The 14,608-nt window shown below is 46.9% G+C and overlaps 1 protein-coding gene across 4 annotated transcripts in view; it reads left to right on the forward strand.

Moving 5' to 3' along the window:
* The window catches only part of ORC4 (origin recognition complex subunit 4), a 1,582,358-nt gene that overhangs the window by 1,243,939 nt on the left and 323,811 nt on the right, over positions 1-14,608 (forward strand). For all 4 annotated transcript variants that reach the window (XM_069616510.1, XM_069616509.1, XM_069616512.1 and 1 more), the window contains one exon: positions 2,619-2,727. In XM_069616510.1, the coding sequence (XP_069472611.1) occupies positions 2,619-2,727 (109 nt within the window). The remainder of the gene's footprint in view (positions 1-2,618; positions 2,728-14,608) is intronic.

Consider the following 14,608-nt stretch of genomic DNA (forward strand, 5'->3'; position numbering starts at 1 on the left):
TGTTGAATCATACCAGCAAGCCAAAGTGTGCCACATTGAGAGAACTGTGCTATCCATCTATCCTTTTCTTAACTCATGAGACCGCGTGCCTTGAACATGGGGAAGGGAGTTATCACTTGCTTATAAAAGCCATTCTGAATTTCCTTTTGAAACTATTTTCTTTTGAAGCATATTTCCTTTTTACATTTGTTATTTAAGAGTGAGGGCAAGGTTAGGTTTATAACGCAGACAATGTAGTTGACTAGACTGACTTGGACATGTTTTCTTTTGTTTGATGGTAGAGACTACTCCCATTAAAGAATTAGGGTCAGTTCGGAATTCTCCCAACCCTTTGACATTACAAAATAAAAGTTTTGAAAACCTGCATCTTTTGTGTCTGTTTACTCTTGATACCATGGCTTCCTTAAAGCTCCCTTTCACTGTATTGTTTATTGAATTGATGTTCACGTTGGCCTTGACTGGATACCCATTTGCTTATTGAGCAATTCAGACAGGGCTTGTTACTTCTTAGGTTGTAAAACATTCATACGTTCATAGATGGCTAGAGTTTGATAACCAGCTCAGCTTTGCTGTTAGTTAATTGTACAATCAGTTAGTGGTTGCTCTCAACTTAAGCACAGAATTTAACAGAGACGTAGTTAATGAAACCTCACTTGTGGGTTATTAGCTGAACCACCAATGCTCTGGGCAAAGCAGAATGTTTCAGTCGTCCAACTAAGTAGAGAAGGAAAAATGATTACAAATGCATTGTTTACCGTTCCGCCTCGGATTTCCAATTGTCTGGCTCAAATTCAAGATAAACGTCTCTGGCCCCCTGCTCGCTATAATCCATACATCACTTTGCAGGGGCCTAAGGGGCCGGGAGGGATGCCGGCTACTCTAAAGTATGGGGCAACTGACGTGGAATAGGTGCGGGTTCAATGAGTGGAGCACTTGCATACTCAAGCGCTCGACCGGCCATTCTCCCAGGTAGTTCTCGCCACTCTCTGCAGGATCACCAAGCACCAGGCTGAAAACCGGGGGAGTTCACTCAGACGAATGGTGCTGCAGCACTGACACACTTTCCTGTGCTCTTGTACTCTCCGTGTTCCACTCAGCGTGTAATATACTCTGCTTCCTAGACCTCTCAGCAGTGTCAGCCATACAGCCACTTCTGCACTGAGGAGGATGATCTCAGAGAGTGACCATGTGAGAGTTTCATTTAATATATTACAGTTGGGCTTGGATATAGCTGTAAATACTTCTGACATGTTTTACCTCGCATTGATGTCTTTGTCAAAATATCAATATTGGCGCAAGAAAGATATCGCACTTGGTGCGACTGTGGTCTCGTTTGTAAAGCACTCCACCTAACATGTATAACTTGGGCATTGCTCTAAACATCAGAGAGTCTCAGTTTCAGCGTGTTGCAAAAGTCAAAGCTTTTTGGGATCAGTGATTTGGCAAGCTTAAGTCCAAAGGGTTGACAGTAACAAATGACAAGCCCTTGCTTTTTTATCTTTAAGTTTATTAAATTTCAAGAGAAAACAAAAACAAAAAAGAAATATCCTAATCTATGTTCAAATGGTGTGCTAAAAGTTATTTAAACCAAAAACCTAAATATGCCTCACCTCTAACATGTCCCTTATGGTTAATATAAATTAACTCCACCTTACAGAAGAAAGGGGGTTGGAGTAAGGGGGAGGAAGAGGGTATGGGCAAGCATAATGTCAACGGGGTGGGGTACTAGAAAGAGAGAAAACTACTTAAAAGCACCTTTTTTACATAGGTAGTTGGAATTGTATGGGTTTTAGTTATCACTGCATTAATCTTTGTGTGGGGAGATATTTCAGTTCCAAACAGGAATGCCTAGCTATATTGCTTTCAATACTCTGGTGTAGATTTCACTTGGCAAGCACCTTCAAGACAGAGGTGTATCTGGATATTGTCTGCATACATTTTAAAATCTATGTTGGCATGCTTTGATCTTCTGAAGTGGTCTCATAAGCACATTGAATGGTAGCAGAGAAACCTGAGACCATAACACCACAGGTGACCCAGTTCTTGCTGGACAGGGCTGCATGGGTCTGTTCTTAGAGGAATCTGCAAAATACCACCTATATTATCCACTCTAGTAAAGGCCTGCTTTGACCTCCCCAATTCTGAAGGAATTATGTCACGATATGTTGATTCCTCACTTGTTGTACCCTGCAGAAAGGTCCATGACTTGAGAGATGGCGGGGTTTCGCCCGGGAATGAGGAGCGTTTACAGAAAAACAATAGTAGATCTTCAGAGTGCATTCCAGTTTTTAGCAACATCATTTTACATGTCGGGGTTCTGTTTAAAAATAGAGTTTATTAAGTTTTCAGTTTGGGATGAATTAGTTGTCATTCCTTTTTTACATAGCTACTTTTAGTTCAACTGTTAGAAGGTAACCTACCAAGTGGACCTTTTGAGCTGAATATATCAAATGAAAGAATTCTGCAGCACATGAGATTGAATTTAAAATGCTGATCTTTCAATTTGTTTTTAATTTGCGCAGTGTATGCTTGTTATATACAATGTTAATTAATGGAACCTTCTTTACAAACATTCTAAACTATATTATGCTAATGAAAGTATTTTTATTTCTGTTCAGATGCTAGCCCTGAGTCGTGTAACCGTGTCTCACCCCTATATTGATGCATCAGACCTTCTAGAAGCTAGTCGGGTCCGAGGTATGGACTCCAAAGCAAATGTCCTGCATGGTAAGTAACCCAAAATCTTGTTTGTGTTCTCCATTTTTATGGAGTGTGTACTTCAGTTTAAAGTGCTAGTTCTTCTATTATCATAGTTCTACTTAATTTGCACATTTGTGTCAATGGCAATATGGCCTCATTCATTTTATCCAAAACTCTGGTTCTAAAGCCATTCAGCAGTAGGCACTGTAGTGAACCGGAAGGAGTCAGGCAAGTGTGTTCATTAAACTAAAAAGAAAAAGGCCTAACTAGCCCTCCTGCTAAGAGGGATTCCCTCCCTACAAAACTAAGTTGAGGGTGCCCGTCTATTGTCGAAATAAAAAGTAGTCTACAGTCCAAAAACCTAATCACTATCCGGCCCTACCACAGTGGAAAAACACAAATTAAACCAGAGCACTATGCTTCCGGCTCTCAGGCTTTGTTCACCCCAGGTTTCGGTAATATGTCTCAGGGTATAATTCTCAGTTCCAAATAAGTGTTCACTGTCAGTTCATCAAAGAAGAATCTTCAACTCCCTCTTCCTTAGGAAAAGTTGCAATCCTTGATATAAATCCAAATTCTTATATCCTTTTAACAGAGAGATGTTTCCTTCATCTCTTTTCCACCAGTTTGGTTGTTCCCCTCTTGGCTTTTGTTTTGCTTGTTTGAACACTCCCGGTTCGCTTCTACTTAAAAATGTTTCAATGTCACTTGTTCTCTAGGTTGGGTAATCTCTTTGACCATAGCCAATGTTCAGGACTCAGTTTCTAGGGCTCCCGTAACCCATTCTTGTGTACTGCTCTTTCTTCCTCTCGCCTTCCTCTGCCCTGGGCAGCCCTGGTACCTCTATTACTGTCGGGTCTGCTCCAGCAGGATAACGCTTCAGCGTGATGATTTTCATTTGTTCTCTTCTCTGGTTTGTCGGTGTGTGCTCTCTCGACTTTGCATGCCTCAGCAGTCTCCTTCCGCAGCAGAGGATTCGTTCCTCCATGTGACCCTGGTTTCGGCGCCGTTCTGAGGGCTACAGACCCTCCACAGCTACAGTGTGGTCATGCCACCAGGAGAGACTGTACTCCTGTCTCGGTTATGTCTGCATTGCCACTCTCGTTGACAGCCTTCAGGCGTCCTTCCTTGATCCCACTCATCCTCCACAGTATTGCTATTCTCTGCGTAGGATTCTTTCTCCTCCATTCAAGGTTCTTCATCTCTTTATTTCCGCCGCTGTATTTGAAAGGGGTGTGTCATTCCTCTTCGACTGTTGAGCTCAAGGGGAATCCAGCATTACCTGAATCCAAAGAGGTTGAAGCAATGTCACTATTTGTTGGATTCAAAACAAATGCAACATCAGTCTTTTCTATTCCCATATATGCAGACAATATATTCTTGATAGGGAGTTCCTTGTAGGAATGGGAGTTTTGGTCCCGTAGAGAGTCACTGCCAGTGTGGCCCCACTTTCCCAGACCCGTAGGAGGGTCTTGCTAAGCGGGCTCACCTCCCTTGCCTCAAAGGGGGTGGCTCCCGCATGGGGAGAGGAGACGAATAGCCCAGATTCATCACAGATCTCTTTAGTTTGTTACATAATTATCTATGTTCATTGTGACAGTACACAGGTAATGGCTGCCTAATTGGAATCTAGTCTACTCCCAAGGTCTAGTGTCATCACATCACCCGTTGGTGCCAGTATGATGATTGGATCGCTGGTTTTTCCCCTTTGACCATACAAAGTGTTTATCACCATACTTTAGGGGTTTATAAGTGACATCAATATGTAGTTGTCGAGCTACTTTTTTTGCTCCCTTTATAAGCAACCTTAAAAGTATTTATTATCCTGGATTTCACAGCAGTCCTCCGTTACTAATGTTCTGAACATTTTACCCTCCTTTATTGTCAAGGGGTGATATCGTCAGTACATCAGTATATCCTTTTAGGAGACCTCAACCTGGGACTCCACGACTAGAAAGATAGACCCTCCACTACACTTACACAAGCTCTCCAAGAAATGGGCTTTAAACAAAAAGTACTCCAGCCTACCCACAACAAAGGACGTACTCTTGACTGGATAGCTGACCACAATTGTGGCATTGACATCAGCTCCATCACACCCACCCCATGGTCCGACCACTTTCTCATTCACTTCCTCATCCCTACACCTAACAACTCGCTAAAAAAACTCAAGCCAGTACCTCCAGCCTTAGCCAGGAGTGCCAAGAACCTCACAAAAGAAAATATCTCCCCCTACCTTGACCCCCTCACTAACCTCCCTGCCACACTAGACCCAGCTGCACTGGCGGATATCTACAAAACCACTATTAGCACTGCCATAGATATCATCGCCCCCCTACAAAAGAAAAAATCCAAAAACACCAAACACGCTAATACCTGGTTCTCAGCAGAACTAAAAGAACTACGAACCAAAAAACGCAAAGCCCTAAACTTATGGCAAAATGCACCAAACGCATCCTCACTAGCCTCCTACAAATCACTGGCCACCCAATACAAAAAAAGTATCATAGCAGCCAAATCCACGTCCTACAATGAAAGAATCTCCAACGCCACCTCAGAATCCAAAGAGCTCTTCTCCATCTTCAAGGAACTTTCCACACCTGCCACTAAGCCTCAAGAGATTGTCAAGGACCAAGCCTGGTGTAACACCATACAATCCGCCCTCTTGAATAAAATTGAACTCCTCCAAGCAAAAATCCTAGACCATCACAAAAATCTCACTCAGCACATTCTATCAGCCTCCCCTACTGAAACAGTGACTGAGAACAAAAAGACTAATCTCATTACACCCTTCAAATTTAGAGAAGTCTCAGAAAAAGAGGTAGTAGATATCGTTAACAGAATCAAACCCTCCAACTGTAAAGGCGACGCCTGCTCCGCCAAACTAGTCAAAGACTGCGTAGAAACATTGGCGCCATTCCTTAACCTTCATCAATGCATCCTTCAACTCCAACTCTGTCCCAACCAGCCTAAAAGAAGCCTGGGTGCGCCCTCTTCTCAAAAAACCTACTCTAGATCCCGAAAACGCTAACAACTATAGACCTATCACAACCGTCCCCTTCCTGCTTAAGATCCTCGACAAAGTTGCCTACACACAAATACAGCAATACCTGGAAGTAAATCGCATCCTAGGAAAAAGACAATCGGGTTTCCGCCCGGGACATGGGACCGAATCGGCCCTATTAGATCTTAAAATCCAACTAAATGACATCATGGACAAAGGCAAACCAGCACTCCTGCTCCTGTTAGACCTATCTGCCGCCTTTGACCTGGTCAATCACAACATTCTAGGCACGCAACTCAAAAATGAAGCACACTTTTCGCCGGAAGCCATCTCCTGGGTCAAATCATTCCTCGAGGGTCGACTTATGAAAGTCTTCTCTGACTCCGCGAGCGCTACCCCCACCACTATCCATTGCGGCGTCCCACAAGGGTCCTGCACTGCCCCCACCTTATACAACATCTTCACCCTCCCTCTGTTCAATGATTTGGACCGTCGTCACATAGCCTACACCAACTATGCTGACGACACTCAGGTCCTGCTCCCACTTACTGGGGTTTATGAACAAGATGCAGTAACATTAACCAAAATCTATACAGCCATTCAAACCTGGATGGCAGCCAACGGCCTCTGCCTGAACGGAGACAAAACAGAGATCCTACTAGTTGACACCAAAGAAACACTAAACAAACTCCCACTGCGGTACAAATCCTTTAACATAGACAACTCCACCATCACAGTCTCCACCGCAGTAAAAACGCTAGGAGTATACCTTGACTCCACTCTCTATGACACGACAAGTAAATGCCATAGCTTCCTCTGCTGCACTTACCACCAAGATAATTAACGCCGTTAAACCCTTCCTATCCACAAAAAACTGCTTGGCCGTAGCCAGAGCCACAGTAGGCACCAAACTGGACTACTGCAATGCCCTCTTCTTGGGCACGTCGGCAAAAAACCTAAACAAAATGCAAGTCACACAAAACAACGCGCTAAGAGCAGCCCTAAGCATCCCTAAAAGGGAGCACATCTCCCAAGCCAGAAAAGAAGCCCCTGGCTTCCAGTAAAAGAACGCATACTATTCAAATCCATGGCCATCACACACAAATGCCTCTCCGCCAAGGCCCCGCCCTAACTCTCTGAAAGAATCACCCTCAATACATCCACTAGACCCACCAGGTCTCACATGACCAACCAGACCTATGTACCCACCTTCAAAAGAAGCAAAGCCGGAGGGTCCAGCTTTCAACACTTAGCACCCAAAAACTGGAACGCACTCCCCACCGCTCTAAGGAACGAAAACTCATACCATGCCTTCCGCAGATTACTTAAAACCACGCTGTTTAACTAACCCCTCCTCCCCCGCCCCACTTATCCAACTGCTCTACCACAACTGTATGTAAACAATCACTACTGTATTAAAACTGCTTATATCATCTGCATATATCTATATATACACTATGTATGCCTTTAACAAGTAAGACTACGTTCAGCGCCACGATGCCCCAGGGCAGATGTGCGCTATATAAATCCAAATAAATAAATAAATAAATAAAAATATTGCCCTACCACGCCCCTAGGTGTCTGATCACTGTCTCTACATTAGTTTCCCACACAGGAACCCTTATTCTACCCTGAAATTATTTTGCTTGGGCGGCCATTTGCGTGTCATCTTAACCTGAGAGGTTCATGTTGTCCTCGGAAACGGGTGACCTCTTCCATGCTCACATGCTCAATGCGGGTACCCTTAATGCAGAGTGCATTTTCCCTAGTGCTACACCTTGTAGTTGCTGTTAAACTGATCCCCATAAATGCTGTAAAGTAAGTAAGCAAACAAACAATTCAACTCACTTATTACCTTACTCCCTTTCTCTTCTACTACATTTACACTGCAGAGGACTTTGCCTATCTCTGAAGATTCTAGGGCTGTCTCCTTGCATGCATCTACAACTAGTTTTTGTTTGCGCCAGCTTCAAATAATTAGCTTCCATGTGTGGGCTATGCACATTATTAAAATCATAGGCCAAAGTATTGATCCTTTCAGACAAAGATGCATTGTCAAGCAATGTCATCCCTAACTCCCCCACCCACCATCCTCCTCACTCCAAGAAATTAGCAGCTTGACACAGTGTCTCATTTTCTCAGGGTGGCCTTATGATCGGGAAGCGTATATTGTTGATATGTCTAATCATGAGTACGTGTTAAGAGTTCACTTTCCCAATATGATCCAACATTGAGCAATTGTAGTGTACTGTCAACCCTGTAATATACACCATTATCGGTATCTCCATATAGGCTTCATCAGAATACATTTTCGAGGGGATTGGTTACTCCGACATATTCCTCATCTATGACTGGTAATCACCACAGCTGTGCTGCTTTGGAAAATGTTCTAAGTCCTGCGTCGATGACGTCGATACGCTGTCCTCGAGGGCCTCCGTCGAGCCGACATCACCGGATGTTATAAGTAGGACGCATGACGCCGTAGCCTATGTTCCATTTTTTCCGCGAACGTCTTGGCGCGCCTCAGTTCTTCTGATTTTAATTTAATTTTTTTTAAATTAAAAACTCTCTCGATTCTATCGGTTCTTCGAACTTGGTGTTGTGTGAAGATATCATGTCTTCGTCGTCTTCTACACCGCGGTCGGGATTCAAGAAGTGTCGGGACTGCGGTTTCAAGATGTCACTTACGGACCCGCACAACGTCTGCCTCTGGTGCCTCGGGGAGGACCACGCCACCAATGACTGTGACGATTGCCAGTCATTAACGTTGAAGGCCTTGCGGGAGCGGAAAAAGCTTTCTGTAGGTAGGGTTTCCAAACCCTGAAAGTCGAAATCCGCTGGGTTTTGGACCAACAATTCGAGGGGCGACTCTCTGAGACGTTGGCGTAAGTCCAGGGGGGGGTCTCGGTCCCGGAGAGGTTCCTGCCATTCCTCTGCCTCTTCGAGGCACTCACGGAAGTGCCATCTCCGGTCGCCTTCCTCGTCCGAGGACTCCGCCAGACGACGGGTTGCTTTTACCAACAAGCATTCCTCTGCTGCGGAATGGGATGCATTTCGTACGGAGATGATGCCGATTTTCCAATTGCAGGCCTCTGTTCCGTCCACGCTTTCAAAGGAAGCTGGGAGGGAACGTGCTAGGGCCACCGCTCGCACGCCTTTGGGCTCGGGCGGTCGGCGCGATCATCGGTAGCCGTCGAGGTCCTCATCGGACAAGGTGGATTGCTCTAGCCATGCCCGCTCCAGGTCCCGGTCCTAGACGCCCTCGAGACCGGCGGAACCTGTGAGGTCTTCTAAGAAGACAGCGACGCCATCGGTGCCATGTCCGTCGAGGGACTCTCTCGAGGCTCCGCCTCGGAGGTCATCGACGCCGAGGCCGTCGAAGGACACGCTCGGGGCACCGCCCTCGAGGCCTGTGTCGAAGTAATCGGCACCACGCTCGACGTCGACGCCCTCGACGCCTTTTGTGGAGGCTTTACCGGAGGTACCTTGTGCATTGGTGAAAACTCAGAGGAAGGCCCTGAAGAAGTCAGTGAGGCCTGTATTTGAGCCTTTTTCTGTGCCCTCTTCCAGGGATTTGTTCCAGCCTCTGGATTATATTTCTGAGGTGGAGGAAGGGTCTGTGGAAGGTTTGGTTCCGGATGAGGTTCCTGACGACCTATTGTCTGGTCATAGCCAGATGGAAGACCTGCGTCAGTCTTTGCACAACGCCAGTGGTCTGGACACCTCTCCGGAGGTTGAGTTCGGTAGAACTGAGCCTGGCACGCACTGCGAGTCTTCATACTGGCGGTTCATGTCGAGGGTGACGGAGAACTTGGGGTGGTCCACCAACTGACCCAGTACTGCCATTCCATATGGCCTTGCAAAGAAGGGTGGCAGCGGCGGCTTGGACCGCTCCAAGAGTCTCCCGGCCATGGGTAAGTCGTTGCTGAAAAAGTACCGCCCAGCCAGTGGCGACCCCGGCTACTTGTCCATGCACCCTACTCCGGAGAGTTTGGTGGTGCATGCAACTACGGCCCCAGCAAAGCAGGCGTCGTACCCTACCATCCCTCCTGATGGGGGCGACAAACGTTTTGACGGTTGGGCGAAAAATGTCTTTTCTTCAGGGGGTATGGCTTTGAAAGCAGCCAACTCCGTGTGTGCCTGTTACGCTCACCTGGTATCCACAGGGACGCCACCCAGCCGGGTTACTCGCTGGTATGCTTCTCAGCTTTGCCCTGATGTGGTCTGCGGGGAAGGTTCTGCCTTGTGGTAGAATTAGGCGTGCTCTCCGTCCTGCCTTCTTTGCAGGGGCGCCTTGTCTTTCATGGGCGAGTGCGGTCCAGTTACTTCACTGACGCCGGCCCGTTTGATATTGTTCAGGTAGGTCTTATTGCTGTTCTTTAGTTTTGTTGCTATCCTGCATGCCTTGCTTTGTTTAAATGTCTTTTTTCTCCCTTAGGTATGCGGAGCTTCAGCGCGGCGAACTGGCTTGGTTGAGCCCCGCTGGTAAATGATGTTGCATTAAGAGCGCTATGATGCGGTAAGTAAGCGCTATGCGCAGCGCTGCGAAATCTTGCTTTTGCTAACCTGTGTTTTTCCTTCCTTGTAGGTCGCAGTGTTCTTCAGCGCAAGTGGAATGTCCGGAGTGGTGCTAGCCGAGAGGCGAATTGCCAGGTAAGCCTTTTGAGCAGTTCGTAATTTGTAAATGTCTCTACTGCTTTCTTTAATGTTGCCTCGATCTTCCTCTTTCAGGTTGTTCTGTCCGGGAGGCGATAGAAGCTGTTCTCAGTAGCTGTGAGTGTTTAAAGATGAAGACTGCAGGTAAGATGCTGTTGCTAATGATGTTCCTTTTGTCTCCTTGCAAGTTCTGCTTCTCTGAGGTTCGAGGGAATAGCTGGACATGGTGAGCGTCACGTTGCAAGCTGCAAAGTAACGCGAAGCGTGTTATCTTGCTCGGATGTGGTTTAAATAGCCTCAACAAAATACTTCAGGTAAAGAAGTCCCTAGGCTACTACACCCAAAACACTAGACCGCATAGCTTGGTTCTTAGGAACCAAGCTATGTGGATGCCTCCATGTTGGCTGATAATACAATAAAGTAGTTCCCAAGCACATTGTTTTCATGGTGTGTGGCCCCATGAGGGCTTTTGAAGAGGATGCCAGGCTCTAGAGGCCTGAGTCCTGACTCCACCTGGCCAATGGGTTTACCAGAGGGGTTTTGGGCGAGGGTCGTGACAGCACTGCCCCCTAAGGCCCCTCCCATGGTGTTCCTTCTGTCTATCTCAGGTTTGGTTGGGAAGTTCCGATGGAATTTCCTGATTAGACGTGGTGCGTGGATATTCTCACTGGGCTCCCAGGATCTATCTTGTGGTCCAAATCCTTTCCAATCAACGAGATACTATAGCTTGGTCCTAGAGTATTTAGAGGCCAAGATATCTCTGACTTCGAATTCGGGAATGACTCCTCCGCCTGCAGGACTCGAGATCACCCGGTATGGAAACAATGGTGGCGGCGGGTTTACCGCCACCATTATTTCCATACCGGGTGACTCGTAATGAGGCCCAGTGTCTTTTTCAAGGCTGTTTGTTCACAATTAGACAGTCAATTTAAACAGAATTGGCAATTTTGGCAATAGCATCATATTGCATGTTAGAACAATAAATAGCATAGTAAGGGTATATACTTTCATAATATAAAGCATAATATTTGACAAATTATAAGCATGTGTATGAAACCAGTATGTACATACCCAACAGAGGCAGGATTCTGGAGAGACGAAAGAAGAGACAAAAAATAATATATGTACAGAGTATTCCTTTTAAACATTTTGATACCAATTAAGATTTGATTGATATATTCCCCTAACATAAATGCTAAGGGTTTTCTTGTGACATTAATGTTATCAGGTATATATATGGAGTCTTATCATCGTGTGTTTTTCTCAGAAAAAAACATTAGCAGTGTCATGCATAAGTATGGATTGTTATTACCATGCATCTTCAGGAAAACCCATATTGCGTGACAAATTATGTGGGCCATTCTCCCAGGGGGAATTGTGCATTCCCAATACCATTATAATATTAGTTTTGGATAGCGATACAAAACATCTTAATTGCCACATCATGCTGCACAGGTGCCCTTTTTGTATTATGAGTGAGTAAAGTAAAAAGTCCTAATTGGGGACTCACCAAATAGATTTTTTTTTTTTAACTTCTTTTTATTCATTTAGCGTGGCAACAAAGAACAGGCGAACATCGCCAGGCAGGTACAATAAATACACAATATAGGCAAACAGGAGTTACATCGCAAATGAACACAGCCATTGGGCACTTTTATAACGTGCACAAAAAGTCAGAAAGTTATGATGGGCGCGAGAGCCCGGGTCGGTGGGGAGAGGTAGCTAGAGGAGATGTGGCCGGTGTCATATTCAGGTCTGACATATAAGATCGGAATCTGAGCCAGATATTCCTGGGCGTAGAGTGGGTAGGTTGTAGGTGAGACCAGGCTTCCTCCGAGTCTGAGGCCCACGTGACCGCTCTTAGCCATTGGGCGTGCGTGGGAGGCAAGGGGCGAAGCCAGCACAGTAGGATGGATCGTACAGCGAGAAGCATCCAGAGGCCAGCTAGTTTTTTGCAGTTTCGGGGGAGGCCCGGGAGGTCATGGAAGAGGCTTATCACCGGGGAGGGACTGATGGGATGGTCGAGCATAGCAGACACCGTCGAGCAGACTGCCTCCCAAAACTGTGAAAAGTGGGGACAGGACCAAATCATATGAATGTAATCGGCCGCATACAGGCCGCACCTAGGGCAGCTAGAGGGGTGATCACTGGACATGCGGTGCAAACTGATCGGGGTGTAGTGGAACCTATGTAGGACTTTAAACTGTATCAGTTTGAAGCGGGAGTTGAAAGACACCCGGTGTATGCGATCACACAAGTGTGCCCAGCGCTCATCAGACATTTCGACACCAAGGTCCGCCTCCCACGCCAGCTTCAGTTTAGTGAATTCTGGAATAGATCTGGACTGCAGCATAGTGTATAGTCTAGATATTTTACCTCTAGAGGGTGAGGGGGAGGTGAGTTCCTCGATGATAGGGTCGTCCGGTGGTAAGGCCGGGAACATCGGATAATTACGCTTGAGGGTCCTGCGAAGGGATGAATATTGGAGCCATACACTCTGGCCTCTCCTTAAGGGCAATGGGAGGTCGGGCCATTCAACAAATATACCCTGATCAAACACATCGCGCAGCAACTCATATCCTGCCTCAGCCCAGCGTCGGATCATGGGCGGTGGCACCCGTGGGACCCCCGGCAGGAAGTTCCAGAGAGGGAGGTTACCATGGAAGGTGTGAGCAGTACCGGACAATTTCCATGTTTTTGCCAGTGCCAGGGATGTGCAGGCGACCAGGCTCTGTGAGTCCAGCACCAGAGGGGTGGGTTGTATCACCAAGGAGCGAATGTCACGGTTTCTCGAGTCTGACATGTGGGGGGGGGGTCCGTTGCGTTAAACCAGTAGGATGTATATTGGATTTGGGATACCAGCCAGTATATAAGGAAGTCAGGGGCACCAAAGCCCCCATAAGCCATGGGGGTAGATAAGGTATCCAATTTAAGGCGGACCGCACCCGAATGCCAAAGGAAGGAGTTGACCGTGCGGGTCAGTTCCCGGAAGAAACCCCCCTCTGGCCACAGGGGGATATTGGCGAACTTGTAGAGTAACTGGGGCAACACCACCATTTTCAGCAGGCCTATCCTGCCTGCGAGGGATATCAGGAGTTTGTCCCAGACTAGAACCTTAGATGACAAATGTGTGAGATACTTTTGATAGTTCTCGTTGAAAGTCAGCGCTTGATGGCGCGTTATCTCGATCCCCAGGTAGGTGAAAGTAGATTGGGCCCATGTGAACCCCTGGGTGTCAGGAGGGGGGGGGAGTGCATTCTGTAAGAGGGAAGAGTATAGATTTCGAGCAGTTCACCTTAAGGCCAGAGATTCGGCCAAACTGTTTGACGTCTTCTAGTATTGGGGATAAGTTGACGGGGGGAGAGCGTATAAGCAACAGAGCATCATCGGCATATAGAGACACTATGTCCGCCTGGCCCGCCGTGCAGAGTCCTCTATGTGCGTGAAATTGGCGGAGCATGTCAGCGAAGGGCTCTATTGCTATGGCGAAGATCAAGGGAGAGAAGGGGCATCCCTGTCTCGTCCCCCTTGCGATCCCAAAGAGGGGGGAGCAGCGGTCACCGGTGCGGACCCTAGCCACGGGGTCAGAGTAGAGTAATCTGACCCAGGAGAGAAAAGAGGGACCAAATTTACAGTTCTTGAGGACCCGCCACAAATACCTCCATGAAACCGAATCAAATGCTTTTTGCATGTCGAGCGTGGCCGCTACCGCATGTGTCTCGGGGTTTATTCTGTTAATTATATTAAAGAGTCTAAGGTTCAGAGAGGTAGAGCGACCGGGGATGAAGCCCCCCTGATCCGGATGGATGATAGATGGCAAGAGGGGAGCCAACCGGAGTGCTAGTGCCTTAGCGTATATTTTGACATCGCAATTTATAAGTGAGAGCGGGCGGTATGAACCGCATTGTGAGGGGGATTTACCAGATTTAAGTAGTACCGTAATTGTGGCTTCACGGAGTGAAGGGGGAAATACACCGGCTTCAACCGACTCCTCCCACAGAGCCAACAGGTGAGGGAGCAATAGTTGTTTATAGCGCTTATAAAATTCAACTGGGATACCATCCGAGCCAGGGGCCCTCCCCGAGGATAAGGAGTCCACCGCATCAGAGAGCTCCTCAAGCGTAAGCGGGGAATCAAGGGAACCCGCGGACTCCGGAGAGAGAGTTGACAAAGGAAGGGTATCGAGGAAGGAGTTAATCTCCGCCGCTGGCACCTCATCAGAGTTGGAATATAGGGTTTCGTAGAACG

The sequence above is a fragment of the Ambystoma mexicanum genome, chromosome 9, assembly GCF_040938575.1.
Source record: "Ambystoma mexicanum isolate Mex_15411 chromosome 9, UKY_AmexF1_1, whole genome shotgun sequence".
NCBI lineage: Eukaryota > Metazoa > Chordata > Amphibia > Caudata > Ambystomatidae > Ambystoma > Ambystoma mexicanum.